Here is a 15,014-nt window from a genome sequence, read left to right on the forward strand (position 1 = left end):
ACCAAACACCGCATGTTCTCACTCATAGGTGGGAACTGAACAATGAGCTCACTTGGACTCGGGAAGGGGAACATCACACAATGGGGCCTACCATGGGGAGGGGGGAGGGGGGATTGCACTGGGGAGTTATACCTGATATAAATGATGAATTGATGGGTGCTGACGAGTTGATGGGTGCAGCACACCAACATGGCACATGTATACATATGTAACAAACCTGCACGTTATGCACATGTACCCTAGAACTTAAAGTATAATAAAAAAAAAAAAAATAGAAAATTAGTCATAACATCAATGAGTCATGTCTGAATTATAAAACTACTGCAAACAAAGTCCCTAAATGAAACCCCATAGTAAAAACACTGATATACAGGCTGGGCAACGTGGGGGAAATCCCATCTCTACAAAAAATACAAGAATTAGCTGGGCGTGGTAGCACACGCCTGTGGTCCTAGCCACTTGGGAGGCTGGGGTGGGAAGACTGCTTGAGCCTGGGAGGCAGAAGCTGCAGTGAGCCCAGATCTTACCACTGCACTCCAACCTGGGTGACTGAAACCCTGTCTAAACAAACAAACACACTGATATAAATCCTACTCTCAGAAAAACTCTTCAGCCCTAAACAAAATTTAAAAAGCAATTCGAATTTGGGGCACTCCTATCTTGCTCTCTGCCTGGAGAAAATATCTTTACTTAAAAGATTCTGGGTAAACAACTAGGACTCATTTCAAGTGCTTCTTCACACCATTTATGTTGCTACCTCCATCTACACCTAAGGGTTTAGGAAGACAATATTCGTTTTGATAAATTTATGAAATGCCTACTACATTGCAAGAAACTGTGCTAGGCACTATAAAGAAAAGTAATGATATTCTCATGGCTCTGTAGTTTCTTCGAAAGCTAAGACCTACACATACATTGCAGCATAAAACAGTATGTAATAAATATGATATAAAGTGTCAGAAGAGTTTGGAAGTCGGAGTTAATCCTTGATTCCGGGGAGATCAGGGAGCCTTTATATAAAATATATCACCTGAGCTGTATAAACTAACTGGAGAAAATGAGGGTAGTGAGTTACACCAGGGGGGAAAAAAAGTTCATAAAAGTATGGAGGTGAAAGAAAGAGTATTTGTAGAGCAAAGGAAAGGCAAAGAGTCATGTGGTGAAGCTTAAGATACACAAAGGAGGGCCAGGCACAGTGGCTCATGCCTGTAATTTCAGCACTTTGGGAGGCTGGGGGTGGTGGATCACCTGAGGTCAGGAGTTCGAGACCAGCCTGGCCAACATGGTGAAACCCTGTCTCTACTAAAAATACAAAAATTAGCTGGGCATGGTGGCATTCACCTGTAATCCCAGCTACTTGGAACACTGGGGCAGGAGAATTGCTTGAACCTGGGAGGTGAAGGTTGCAGTGAGCTGAGATCTCACCAATGCACTCCAGCCTGGGCGACAGAGCAAGACTCTGTCTCCAAAAAAAAAAAAAAAAAAAAAAAAAAAATACACAAAGAAAGGAGAATGGTGGTGAAGAAAAAGCCTACTTAATTTTGGAGGAGAAAATAAGGTATCCCAATCTCCAGGCTAGGTAGTTTGGACTTCTTTAATCTGATATTGAATTGCTGTCCTGCAGTCTTTTATCAAAGGTAGTACCACAAACAAAGAGGCGTTTTAGATTAATCTGCAAGGTAAATGAAGAGAGCCAGGGTTAAGAAAAGCAGTTCCCAATTAAAAAACAAAACAAAACAAACAAACAAACAAAACAAGGAAGCCAATAGGTGCCAAGCCCTGATAGTATTTCATTTAATCATATTTAATCCTATCAATTCAGCTATAATACATTTTCATAGACAAAAAAAAAAACTACAGCAATTCAAAATAGTTGGTGGCCCAGAAACACAAAGCTGATTGATGAAAAATTACTCAGATTTAGGGACCTGAGGAGGCAAACATGCTGGAAGGAGGGTAGGAAAAATCTAGGGTGCTTGTAAGTACAAATGTAGGAGAAATGTCTGATGTAGAATTTATCAGGTATGAAGAAAAAATAGATATGATGAAAATTTAGACATGAAGAAAAATGCAGCATCCTACAGAACAGTCATAAATTAGACTTGAGGAGGATGAAGAACTAATTCAGTTAAAGAGAAAGTGGATAAGCTAGATGTTTTAAAAGGTAGTATTCAAATAAGGAACCCTAAGATCTAAGAACTGGAACAGTTTTAAAGTGATGAGATTCCACCATTCTCTGGTGGAAATAGGGAAGCTGACCATGGATCTCGGTTTCCAGAGTTGAGGAAAGAGAAGAAAAGTTAACTCAGGGTGGCATATGGAAAAGTCTAAAATAACTATGATGGGTGACAGGACAGAGAGAAAAAACATGCTTCTTATATTAAAGTCATTGAGGTTTAAAAAAAAATCTGAAGAACCCAGAGATTCACTTATAGCAAGCAGAGAATAAGGCAATATAAATAGATGACTGGTACATCCCTAAGAAGAAATTCTGAAGAGTATTTGTGATGAAACCAGCATCACCTGCAACTCTGAAGAACTAGAAAAAAAGGTTGACTTTTTTTTTTTTTTTTACTTACTTTGAATTCAGGAAAAATAAAATAAAATAAATATAAAAAAAGGAATTGCCTTTGTTACCCCCAGCCAGATCCATTATCCTTTTAAAACCAGAGTAATATTATTTCAAGAATTGATGATAATGGTCGTTGTCTCTAACTTTCAAGATGTCTTTCTCACACATACGAGGCCATCCACAGTTGCAGATGGGAGCCTACCAGAGACACAGTTTTCTCAATCTCATAAATAGGGTTCAATGTGTGATCTCCAAAATGCCTTTCAATACAAAATAAATGGCAAAATGCAACTTCCTCAAATGTAATCAGAGTTAAATAACACTATATGGTTTGCTAAAGCTGAACTATTTTGTTTTCATCTACTTTAAATAATCTGTATAAAGTTACACATGATTTTAATGATACATCTTAAAATTAAAGTTACCTTGAATGAGGTTTTCTAGACAAAACTAGACTGTAAGAATGCAATACCCAACATATTCTTTTCCTTATACACAACACACACACACAAACACACACAGAGGGAGAGCGAGCGAGCGAGCTAAGGTCAAAACAGCTTAAATTTCTAAAACACGATTCCTGATAACAAATAGGCAGTTGAAGGTGAAAGAACAAGACCAAGTCTATAGTTCATGTAACTTTCCACTTCAAAGTGAAATGGAAAATTACACTTGGCTTTGTTCCATTTTTCCAATTTTCACAAAGGTATTTAAAAATATCAGTCTTCTAAATCACATCTTTCCTTTTGCTGGGATAAAGTTTGATTTTACTTTTCTACTTAACTCACCCACATTTTAAATAAATTAATTAAATCATTCAATGAAATTAAAAAACTGCCAATTAATTTACAGACAGATTTAACTGTTTTGATAAATACAAAAGTATTTAATAAAAAGTAATAAAACTCTTAAAATTAAGAGTTTTGCAAACTTAAAGAAGCAGCTTAAAGTGGGAAGAAAAATTTGAGAAGGATAGGATTTTCCTGTGGGTCACTGGGCTTGTTTTGTATGTTTGGTTTACAAAATCAATATAACTGATGGCCATTCCTCCAGGAAAGGCTTATTTTTAAAAACTTGTTAGGTAACTAACGAGATATGAAAGGGTTCTAGATTTCAAAACATTTAATTGGGCTTGTGGAATTCATAGCACTGATATTAAAACATTGATAGAATTTTTTTTTTTTTTTTTTGAGACTGAGTCTTCCTCTGTCGCCTGGGCTGGAGTGCAGTGGCCGGATCTCAGCTCACTGCAAGCTCCGCCTCCCGGGTTCCCGCCATTCTCCTGCCTCAGCCTCCCGAGTAGCTGGGACTACAGGCGCCTGCCACCTCGCCCGGCTAGTTTTTTGTATTTTTTAGTAGAGACGGGGTTTCACCGTGTTAGCCAGGATGGTCTCGATCTCCTGACCTCGTGATCCGCCCGTCTCGGCCTCCCAAAGTGCTGGGATTATAGGCTTGAGCCACCGCGCCCGGCCCAGAAAAATTGTAACACCATTTTGGCACTCTTTTTTTAACAGGTAACTAAACTGAGTGATAAATGAAGCGTTTTCTCAAAGAACAAACATCAAGACATATATCACAGAGGCTTTCAATGGTGGAATAAGAAGGGGGAGGTCCTGATATTTCATTCACTCCAGCGTACCTGCCATGAACAGTAGTAGATTTGATAATATCCCCAGGCAGGACCACTGAGAGTTCAATGTCTTTATCTATCATGTTTTCTTTCTGTTCCATGATGAAAGCAGTGGATTCTACAGAATCAGCAGCTGAAGAGACATCAGCGTATTTGGTCTCAGCTGGAGGAAGCGGTGCCTTGGCTTTTGGTTTTCGCCTAAAATATAAATAAAACACAAAAATTACAAAATATTTTATTTTTAAGGTAACTTTTTAATATGATCCAATTTTATAAACTCATATATATATGAGTTTATATATATATAGTTGTTTTTCACATCTAGAAAAAATGTTCTAAAATGTTAACTGTTGGTGTTGGATGGTCAAATTAGGATTTCTTTTTTTTTCCTTTTCCAGGCAGCATTTTGTTTTGTTTTGAGTACTATGCCTACATTACTTGGACATAAAAAGAAACATGATAAAGAGATTTTACATTGGCCTCTATTAAATTCAGTTACTGTGTATTCACTCTAGCAAGTCAAGAGGAAAATTTATTTTCTTTGATGAGATAAATTTAAAAAATCCTTAATGTTTCAGGATAGAGATCAATATCTCACTCTCTCACTTCACAGTAACTCTTACCTTTGGGCCCTTCATCCTATTTGTTTCCGATGTAGTATGTTCCACTTCTCCATTCAGACAAACCCTACCTTATCCTTCAAAGACTAGCTAAATCCACCCTGCTTGCCCCAAACTACCCTTTCCACAGTATTTCTTCCTTCTTTGAATTGATATAGTACGTACCAATTCCATAGATGTAACTTTTAAAATATTTTTTTCTGGGTACCAGTTTTAACTCTCTACCTACACTTATAACTCCCTGCAAAAAAAGAAGCATGAAGCATGCTAGCCAGATGTGGTGGCACACAGCAGAAATTCCAGCTACTCAGCAGACTGAGGTTGAGGGATCCATTGAGTCCAGGGGTTTGAGTCCAGCCTGGGCAACATGGTGAGACCCTATCTCAAAGAGCGAAAGCAAGAAAGATGGCTGTATTTCCCACTGCACATAGATGGCTATATTTCCCACTGTACCTAGCAATGAACTATGATGGGTTGTTTGATAAATAATATATCTGCTTCAATGAAAAACATTACTAATAATTTTCTAATAAATATTTTTGTGTCACTAAGGCAACCTCTTAACTTATAACAGGAATAGTAGACATTCTGAACTTACATAGGCCAATCCAAACATCTGATGGGTTGAAAAAATAAAATGTGAAAATAAACTATAAGTAATGACATATTTATGGTTTTATTTGAAACACTGTGAATTGAACTTTTTGAAAATATTACCTTTATAAAATGCTAACTGATTTTAGAAGAATGAATACTACTCCTTTCCACTCAGAAAAATATAAATTTCAATTCCTCCCATCCTTACTTGCTAGGCAAACATTAGAACCAAACAAGATCAAAAGGCTTCTTTGTAAGTAAATATATAACATCCACCTATTCAGTATTTTCAAAATTTAAGGTCTCATGACTCCAACTCCTTTAACATATGACTCATCATGAAAAGACTGAAGCGAGGTTCCTACACTGTACATTACAAGCCCGTAACTCTTAGTGGTATAATAATAGAACATATTACACTTCAGAAAAGACTTATTTTACAAGAGCAACAAAACTACATTTTTTTCATTATACTTTATGTTCTAGGGTACATATGCACAATGTGAAGGTTTGTTACATACGTATAAATGTGCTGTGTTGGTGTGCTGCACCCATTAACTCGTCATTTACATTAGGTATATCTCCTAATGCTATCCCTCCCCCATCCTCCCACCCCACAATAGGCCCCAGTGTGTGATGTTCCCCTTCCTGTGTCCAAGTGTTCTCATTGTTAAATTCCCACCTATAAGTGAGAACATGCAGTGTTTGGTTTTCTGTTCTTGTGATAGTTTGCTGAGAATGATGGTTTCCAGCTGCATCCATGTCCCTACAAAGGACATCAACTCATCCTTTGTTATGGCTGCATAGTATTCCATGGTGTATATGTGCCACATTTTCTTAATCCAGTCTGTCATTGATGGACATTTGGGTTGGTTCCAAGTCTTTGCTATTATGAATAGTGCTGCAATAAACATACGTGTGCATGTGTCTTTACAGCAGCATGATTTATAATCCTTTGGGTATATACCCAGTAATGGGATGGCTGGGTCAAATGGTATTTCTAGTTCTAGATACTTGAGGAATCGCCACACTGTCTCCCACAATGGTTGAACTAGTTTACAGTCCCACCAACAGTGTAAAACTGTTCTTATTTCTCCACAACCTCTCCAGCCCGTTGTTTCCTAACTTTTTAATGATCGCCATTCTAACTGGTGTGAGATGGTATCTCATTGTGATTTTGATTTGCATTTCTCTGATGGCTAGTGATGATGAGAATTTTTTCATGTGTCTGTTGGCTGCATAAATGTCTTCTTTTGAGAAGTGTCTGTTCACATCCTTTGCCCACTTTTTGATGGGGTTGTTTTTTTCTTGTACATTTGAGTTCTTTGTAGCTCTGTATAGTAGTCTTTTGTCAGATGACTAGACTGCAAAAGTTTTCTCCCATTCTGTAGGTTGCCTGTTCATTCTGATGGTAGTTTCTTTTGCTGTGCAGAAGCTCTTTAGTTTAATTAGATCCCATTTGTCAAGTTTGGCTTTTGTTGCCATTGCTTTTGGTGTTTTAGACATGAAGTCCTTGCCCATGCCTATATCCTGAATGGTACTACCTAGGTTTTCTTCTAGGGTTTTTGTAGTTTTAGGTCTAACGTTTAAGTCTTTAATTCATCTTGAATTAATTTTTGTATAAGGTGTAAGGAAGGAATCCAGTTTCAGCTTTCTACTTATGGCTAGCCAGTTTTCCCAGCATCATTTATTAAATAGGGAATCCTTTCCCATTTCTTGTTTTTGTCAGGTTTGTCAAAGATCAGATGGTTGTAGATGTGTGGTATTATTTCTGAGGGCTCCGTTCTGTTCCATTGGTCTATATCTCTGTTTTGGTACCAGTACCATGCTGTTTTGGTTACTGTAGCCTTGTAGTATAGTTTGAAGTCAGGGAGTGTGATGCCTCCAGCTTTGTTCTTTTGGCTTAGGATTGTCTTGGCGGGCTTTTTGGTCCCATATGAACTTTAAAGTAGCAAAACTACATTTTTAAAAACTGTTACAATGAATAAAAGCTTATAAAAATCCCTTTAAAGAAGAATGCCCCCAATTTCAAATTTCAGTTTTTAACTCTGCAGAAATTGACCACTCGTGTATAACAAATATTTATTTTATAACAGACAATTATCAGAGCAGATTCAGCTAAACACAGGAAAAGTGAAGATGAGTAAGACTCAGTTCCTATTCCTGAAGGGTTCATAGCCCCAAAGGATTGACAGGCAGGCAAAATTACCATTAAGTTTGATGACTGCTCTAACACAGGTATGCAGATGGTGCAGCTGCAGGTCACAGGAAGAAAACGAAACTTTCCTAGGAATCCAGAAATGTCTTACAGATGGGAAACATGAGCTGGGTTTTGAAGAATGAATAGAAAACATAAGAAAAGGCAAGAAATAACTGATATTTCAGGCAGAGGAAAGTGAATAGAGCCATAAAAGAAAATGGTACTTTTTAGAATTAAATGGTTTGGTAAAATTGCACAGAGAAGTCAGAAGAGATGAGAAACCAGTGAATCGACTGAAACATTTTATAAGTAAGAGAATTCAGTAAGGTGGGTTGGTACAGAGGTCATATATGAAGGTGTCAATAGTCTACATAAATATCAGCAAAAACTAGTCATAAAGTACAATGAAAGAAAAAGTAACTTTGGTAATAGCAACAAAAATGAATTTTAAAAAGATTCTCCAAGTATTCCCATCTCAGTCAATCACATTTCTTTCATTTGTCCAGGCCAAAAATCCTTGTTCATATAAACATATATCTAATCCATCTACAAATTCCGCCAGCTGTTTCATAAATAGACTCAGAATCCACCAACCACCTGGATCACCAAACACCTCTGCTCAAGCTGCCAACTGGTGTCCCTGCTCCCAACCTTGTCACGTTGTAATCTAGTCTCAATGTAACAACCAGCGTGATCTTTTTAAAATACAAGTTAGATGACTAAACTTTCAGGGGTCATTTCTGTAGTTCATTACTAGAGAAGTTTCTCTGAATGTGTGGAAAAATAAGTAAATAAAATCATAAAATAAAATACAAGTCAGATCACTGCCTCACTTCTCACATTCTCCAGTGGTTTCTTGCCTCAACCAGAGTATTATACAAATGTTCCTCTACTTATGATGGGATTACAACCTGATAAATCCACCCTAAATTGAAAATACAAAGTCAAAATGTACCAAATATCCCCAATAAACACATCATAGAATCAGAAAATCGTAATTCAAAGCGTCATAAATCCAGATGTTCCTCAATTTATGATGAGGTTACATTCTGACAAACCCACAATAAAGTTGAAAAATCATACGTCAAACCATTGCAAGCAGGGGACCATCTGTAATAGGTCCTTCCTTCCTCCCTACCTCCGGCCTCTCCAGTCCCCTATCTAACACTTTCTCCCTGGGCTCAGTGCATTCCAATCTCAGGACTCTTGCCTTTTCCTTGAACACATCCACAATACCAGGCCGTCTACAGCGTCTGTTCCTGACTTTAACACCCCCATCTCTCTCTCTGCTTTACTTTTGGCCACAGGGTTAATGAGCAACATACTTATGTCTCCTTCCGTTAAAGGGTAATTAATTCCATGAGACTAGGGACTTGTCTCTATCACCTTGTCCACACATTTGCAAATACACAGAATCTCTGGGACCATGCCTGCCGCATAGTAGGCACTGATATTTGCTGAAAGAGTGAATTCAATGACTACTTAACACAGAAGATGCACTACCTACACCTAAAATTGGGAAGGAAAACAGTCCTTACCACCAAAAAATAAAATGAGCTTTCATACTTATCTGGGATTTTTTTAAAAAATTAACTGATTATGTTATATTTTTTACAAGATGAATGAAAAATACACATTGGCTTTATTAGCAAGGGATAACTGAGAACTTCGTAATTATGGGGACGTGTTCCCTGTCTACTGCACACTGCAGTGAACTCCTCTCACTCTCAGTTTTGATGTCTGTATGTGACAGTTTTACCTCCTCAGGTAGTTTGAGTCTGTGATGAAAATCCATCTCTAACCACTATACATAAGCCAATTTCTTTTAAGACAGCGAAAGTAGGACAAAGCACTAGTTGAAAAACCATTCACACAGAACTTTTTTTTGAGACAGGGTCTGGCTCTGTCACCTAGGTTGGAGTGCGGTAGAACGATCTCAGCTTGCTGCGGCCTTTATCTCCCAAGTTCAAGCGATTCTTGTGCCTTAGCCTCCTGGGTAGCTGGTACTACAGGCACATGCCCAGCTCATTTTTATATTTTTACTAGACACCAGCTTTTGCCATGTTGGCCAGGCTGGTCTTGAACTCCTGGACTCAAGCAATCCTCCCACCTTAGCCTCCCAAAGTGCTGGATTACAGGCACGAGCCACCACACTGGGGCATTTACACAAGACTTCTAGAAAAACATCCTAATCTTCCCACTTGTTATTTCAATTTAATAATGTATTTGTTACTTTTGTTCCTGAAAAATGGAAAGCAATGTGAATAAGACCAAGATCCTTCCACAATGAATGCGCAGTACAACCAAGAAGATGCAATGCATAATTAAATAATACAAAACGAAAAAGAAGGGTCATCAAACAGATGGCAACTTTGAAAATTTAGGTCAATGAAAGCCAGCTGAGCCCAGCTGTGTGGGGTGGGAAGCAGCACCAAGGCATGCTTCAAAGAGAAAAGACAAGAGACTCAGGTTTTGCAAGAAAAGTAGAATTTTGATAAGCAGAGTCTGTATGATCATTATATGTTAGTTCCCAATTGTGATCCATACGCACTAAATTTAGGAATGTGTTTATCTAGTTTGCTTACTACATAGTCCAGTCTAGTGAAAAGAATACCAGATGGAAGCCTGGATTTGGCCTGGATCCTAAGTAGCTTTAAGACTTTAACTTATTTGACCTTTTAGTCACCAGCAAAATTTTGAAAATATCTTTTACCTACTCACAACTCTCCTAACATTAATTTTTTGGTCAGAGGCTCTGAAGTAATAACAAAATTGTCACCCAAAGTTAAAAGTACAGTGAAAATAATAAAATGCGTATTACCACCTAAATATAGGAAATTCATTAACATTCAATAACTACTATACTTAAGAATACTAAGTTTTTAAAATATTTAAATATTTAAAAATCATAATAACTGCCATTGAAGCCTCCTCACTCTTTTAAACGAAATGTTTGAGCTAGTTTTCTTATCAAATAGATTTTCACATATGCTTTTCTTCTCCGGTGGCCTTGTTGACTATCAGTCTGCTCTTCAGAGGTTTTTTCCCCTTAACAGTAAACAAGAGCAAATTTCACATAAGGGTGAGTGGAGAGGAGGTTATATTGGAAAGATATTTATAATAAGAAAACTCTCCCCACATCAGGGCAAAAATAATTTACTTAATTTACTTCAAGCTTAAAAATAACAAGCTACAGTAAATTATTGCTTATGCAAATCATTGCTTTATTAAAATTATCTCAATATTATACTCAATTTTAATAATGCCAATTAAGGCAAAATTTGCATTACTCAATAATATATTTTGAAAATATCATAACCTCATTTTAAAACAGAATTCAATTAGTGTTCTACTATTACTGCTGATTGGTCTTTTTATCATTTTGATTTATAGGGCACTCCAAAATCATGTGCCCACTGTAATCATTACTCCATTACTGTCAATATAACATCCTTAAAAGAGCTAAGAAGAGGGAATAAAAGAGCTCAGCAAAACATAATTCTAGTCTTGATTTGAAAAAGCAAAGGTATAAAATACTATACGAGATACACTTACATCCTTAATAAGCTACTCAACTCCAGTGGGATCTCATCAGTTTGCTGTATTTATCATATTTATAAAGTATTCTTACAGTTTCATTCAGAAAATTGCTATATAAAAATATGGCTTCAACATTAAAGACAAAAATATAAGAGTGAATTCTCAGTGTTAAAACAATAGGGTTTCTAAGTATTGCAGTCTAAAGACCAAATATAAATTTAACAATAACCCTCTCTCAACACAGAGGGTGATCAAACACAGGATTTATTATGGTAAGTATTGATAAGGCAGTCCCTCAAAATAACTGGCAGTGTTTTGATGGCCACTAAATTATGTATTTCAATTATAAATTGGAGACCAATTTCTCAACACAATTTCTCAGTTTGTCTGGGTTTAATCAAACAACAGAAGAATTTATTAAATAAGATTTGTTCAGAAGTGGGCATAACATTGTAATATGTTCTCAAGGGAATACAATTAAAAACAATAAAAGCCTTCTTTTCTTGATGAGCCTAATTTCAAAGACTGAATATGTCAAAACGGCTTGAAAAGATATGCAAAAATGAAAATCGATGAGAAACCTAAGACATTGTATGACTCTTATATTACATTTTTTTTTCTTCAAGGTTGCCAAAAACCTATGAGGGTCCAAATCATAGACAATGATCTGTCTCATCTTGGTCACACTGAGCACTATTTCACAGCCACTGAAGTCCTCTGTGAGGGATTGTCTTCCCTTGGCTTCTTTGTGTGGGCACATAATCTACTGTTTTCTTCCTTCTTCACTGCCACTCCTCAGTCTCCCCATCCTCACCTCCTCCGATTTCTAAATGGTGGGGCAACCCAGAGTCCATTCTCTGCCTTTTTCTCTACTTTCTACAACCTCTACTTCCAAGGGACTTCATAAAACCCCATGGCTTCAAATATCACTATATGTCAGTGACTGCCAAATTCACATCTCCAACCCTGACTTGTTTATTGAGCTCTGACTTTTATTCCCTATCATCTCATGGTTATCTCCATTTGGATGTCCCATACGTATCTCAAATGTTATATAACCAAAACTTGATTCTCCTCTTCACCTCTAATCCTCATTCTCACACAAACCTACTCTATATTATTCCCCATCTCAACAAATGGCTCCACTAACCACCCAGTTAACTCAAGCAAAAAAAACTCCAGCAGGCATACTTTAATTCCTCTCTGTCCTTTATCTCCTACTTCCAATCCTTTAACAATTCCCCTGGGAGCTAAACTCTAAAACATATCCTGAACTTCTATACTTTTCACCAGCAACCTGCTACCAGTAATTAAGGCATCATCTTTTCTTGCCCAAACTGCTTCAAAAGCCCTTTCATTGGTCTCTCCTGTTTCTCCTCTTGTCCCTTAAAATCTATTCTCCCCTGTAGTAGTCAGAGTGATCTTTTAAATATGTATGCCATAAGGTCAGTGGGGGAGAAAAACAAGAAAAAATACATAAATCAGATCACATCTCTCTGATCCTTCACTGGCCTTCCAACGCATTGATGAACCCAAATTCTTTTCCTTGGCTTGCAGGCCCCAGATGAGCTAAATATGGTTTCAGAGCATCAGCCGTAATACTTGACCGCCATAGCCCTGAGACATACATAATCAGAAAACACTAAAGGCAGGGCCTTAGAAGCCACATTTGACAACCCTCCAAGTGATTCTGATGTATGCTAAAGTCTGAGAACCAACGAGCCAACCTCAGCTCCCCTTTTGTTACTCCCAGTTTCAATGCCCCATGTAATTGACACCAGCATTCTTTCCTGAAATAGACCCAGTCTCTTCACACTCAAGGGCCTTCCACAGCTTTGCCCTCGGTCCAAAATGCTTTTAACCAGAAAACTTCATATTGCCTACTCCTTGAGGTCATTCAGAATTCAGCTAAAATATTTCCTCCTCTTCAGCTAAAATATTTCAGCTAAAATATTTCCTCCTTTTTTGAGTGGTATTCTCTAACCAAGGTGCACCGCACCCACCGTGGCCCACCCTTCACATAGCCCTGCTTGGTCCCCATCACATTTATCATTATCTGAAATCATCCTGCTTATTTACTTATTTCTTTGTTTATCATTTGACCCCAGAATAAAAATTCCTGGAGGGCTGGGACCTGGCCTGTCTCATTCTCTGCTGGCACCTAGAACTATAACTGGCACAAGATGGGGTTCTCTATGAGCATTTTTTTTTTATTTAACTGAGGAAGGAAGGGAGGGAAGGTCATATTAGTTTCATGAGTTCATAGAAGAGCAAAAACTTGGTGGGTTGCTGAGAGTAAACCTATTCTGTAGCCAGAGGTATAAGAAGTCATTCAAATCATTCATGAACATCTACTCTAAGTCCTATAAAGGTGCTTTTGGTCTACATTGAATCTTACGAGGCCACTGCCACTGCCACTTAGCTGGGGTTTACAGAAGTTTAAGAAATTTGCCCAAAAGCACAGAGAACATGGGATAACTACAAATGAAAACCCACCAAATCCACCCCCTGCCCCAGTAACCCTAGCAAGGGCCATAAGCCTCAACATTTAAACAGGAAGGCAGATGCCAGATGTACCCATACCCCAGCCCTACCACTGAGTCAGCTACTTCCCCAGGTGAGGTTGGAGAAACAATATACTGGACATCAAAAGGCCCGGGAGTACCCTAAATGTCCACTTGCGTTACCATAAGTAAATTACTTAATTTCTCTGGTCTTCCATTTTCTCATTTACAAAATACAGTTATTGAACAAGATATTCCCATGCCCCTTTACCTCAAACATACAAATATTTATGCACAATTTTGTTTAGAGACTGGAAATGGAAACAAGGTAGTTAGGACTACAGTCAGGGCAGGGCACGGTGTTTGCACAAATTTACAAGCAGCATTTGGTTGAAAGAGTCACATGGACAGGACGTCCATTCCCAGGGAGTTCTTCCTATGCTGAGAACACTTCTGCTCCTGGTCAGGAAAGGGTCTCCTCTGAGGCTCATAGGAAATGGAAGCCTGGAAAATGGGATCCATTTCCAAGTGCTTTTCTCTCTCTTGGCATTCACACTAGGAAAAAATGATGAAGGGAATGGCAAACCCAAAGGAAAATTTTGAAAAGCTCTTGCTTCAGTCCCCCACACTCAATTATTTTACGTTTCAACACCTGGAATAACAAGTCCCTACCACAAGCCATTCATCCCTTCAGGCTTTCTGCCTCCATGGCACCTCCACTCAAGTCTGACCATAGTCACATCAATTACATCCCATGTTTCTGCCACTTTAAATCTCTCTCTCCAAGGTGCACAAAAAAAAAAAAAAAGAAAAGCAGAAATTTATATTATCTTAAATACTGCTTGTCTGCTTCTTCCAAGTACCTTGTCATTACTCTCCCTTCTTCTGCAGCAAAACTTCTAGGACTCTGCTGTCCAACATGGCAGCCATGTAGCTACTGAGCACTTGAAGCATAATTAGTGTGACTGAGGGACTACAGTTTTAGTTTATTTAGTTTTATGTGAATTTTAAAACTGATACTTGATTCACTATTCAGTTATTGGAAAATGTTTAAGTATATTTGTGACAACTTGTGTATAGGAACTTTTTTTTTTTTTTTTTAAGAGTCTCACTCCATCACCCAGGCTGGAGGGCAGTGGTGCAATCTCAGGTCACTGCAACCTCCGCCTCCTGAGTTCAAGCAATTCTCATGCCTCAGTCTCCTGAGTAGCTGGAATTATAGGCATACATCACCGTGCCCAGCTAAATTTTGTAGAGACAGGGTCGCACCATGTTGGCCAGGCTGGTCGTGAACTCCCATCCTCAAATAATCTACTCGCCTCGGCTTCCCAAAATGCTGGTGTTACAGGTG

General features: G+C 38.1%; 1 protein-coding gene and 1 pseudogene across 1 annotated transcript in view; one reads left to right on the forward strand and one right to left on the reverse strand.

The window, feature by feature from the left end:
* COBLL1 (cordon-bleu WH2 repeat protein like 1) overlaps window positions 1–15,014 on the reverse strand; it is a 167,035-nt gene that overhangs the window by 63,453 nt on the left and 88,568 nt on the right. Inside the window, exon 3 of the mRNA XM_023217327.1 lies at window positions 4,212–4,400. Coding sequence (XP_023073095.1) covers window positions 4,212–4,400 — 189 coding nt within the window. The remainder of the gene's footprint in view (window positions 1–4,211; window positions 4,401–15,014) is intronic.
* LOC111546200 lies at window positions 8,335–8,412 on the forward strand (annotated as a pseudogene).

This window comes from Piliocolobus tephrosceles, chromosome 11 (genome assembly GCF_002776525.5).
Source record: "Piliocolobus tephrosceles isolate RC106 chromosome 11, ASM277652v3, whole genome shotgun sequence".
NCBI lineage: Eukaryota > Metazoa > Chordata > Mammalia > Primates > Cercopithecidae > Piliocolobus > Piliocolobus tephrosceles.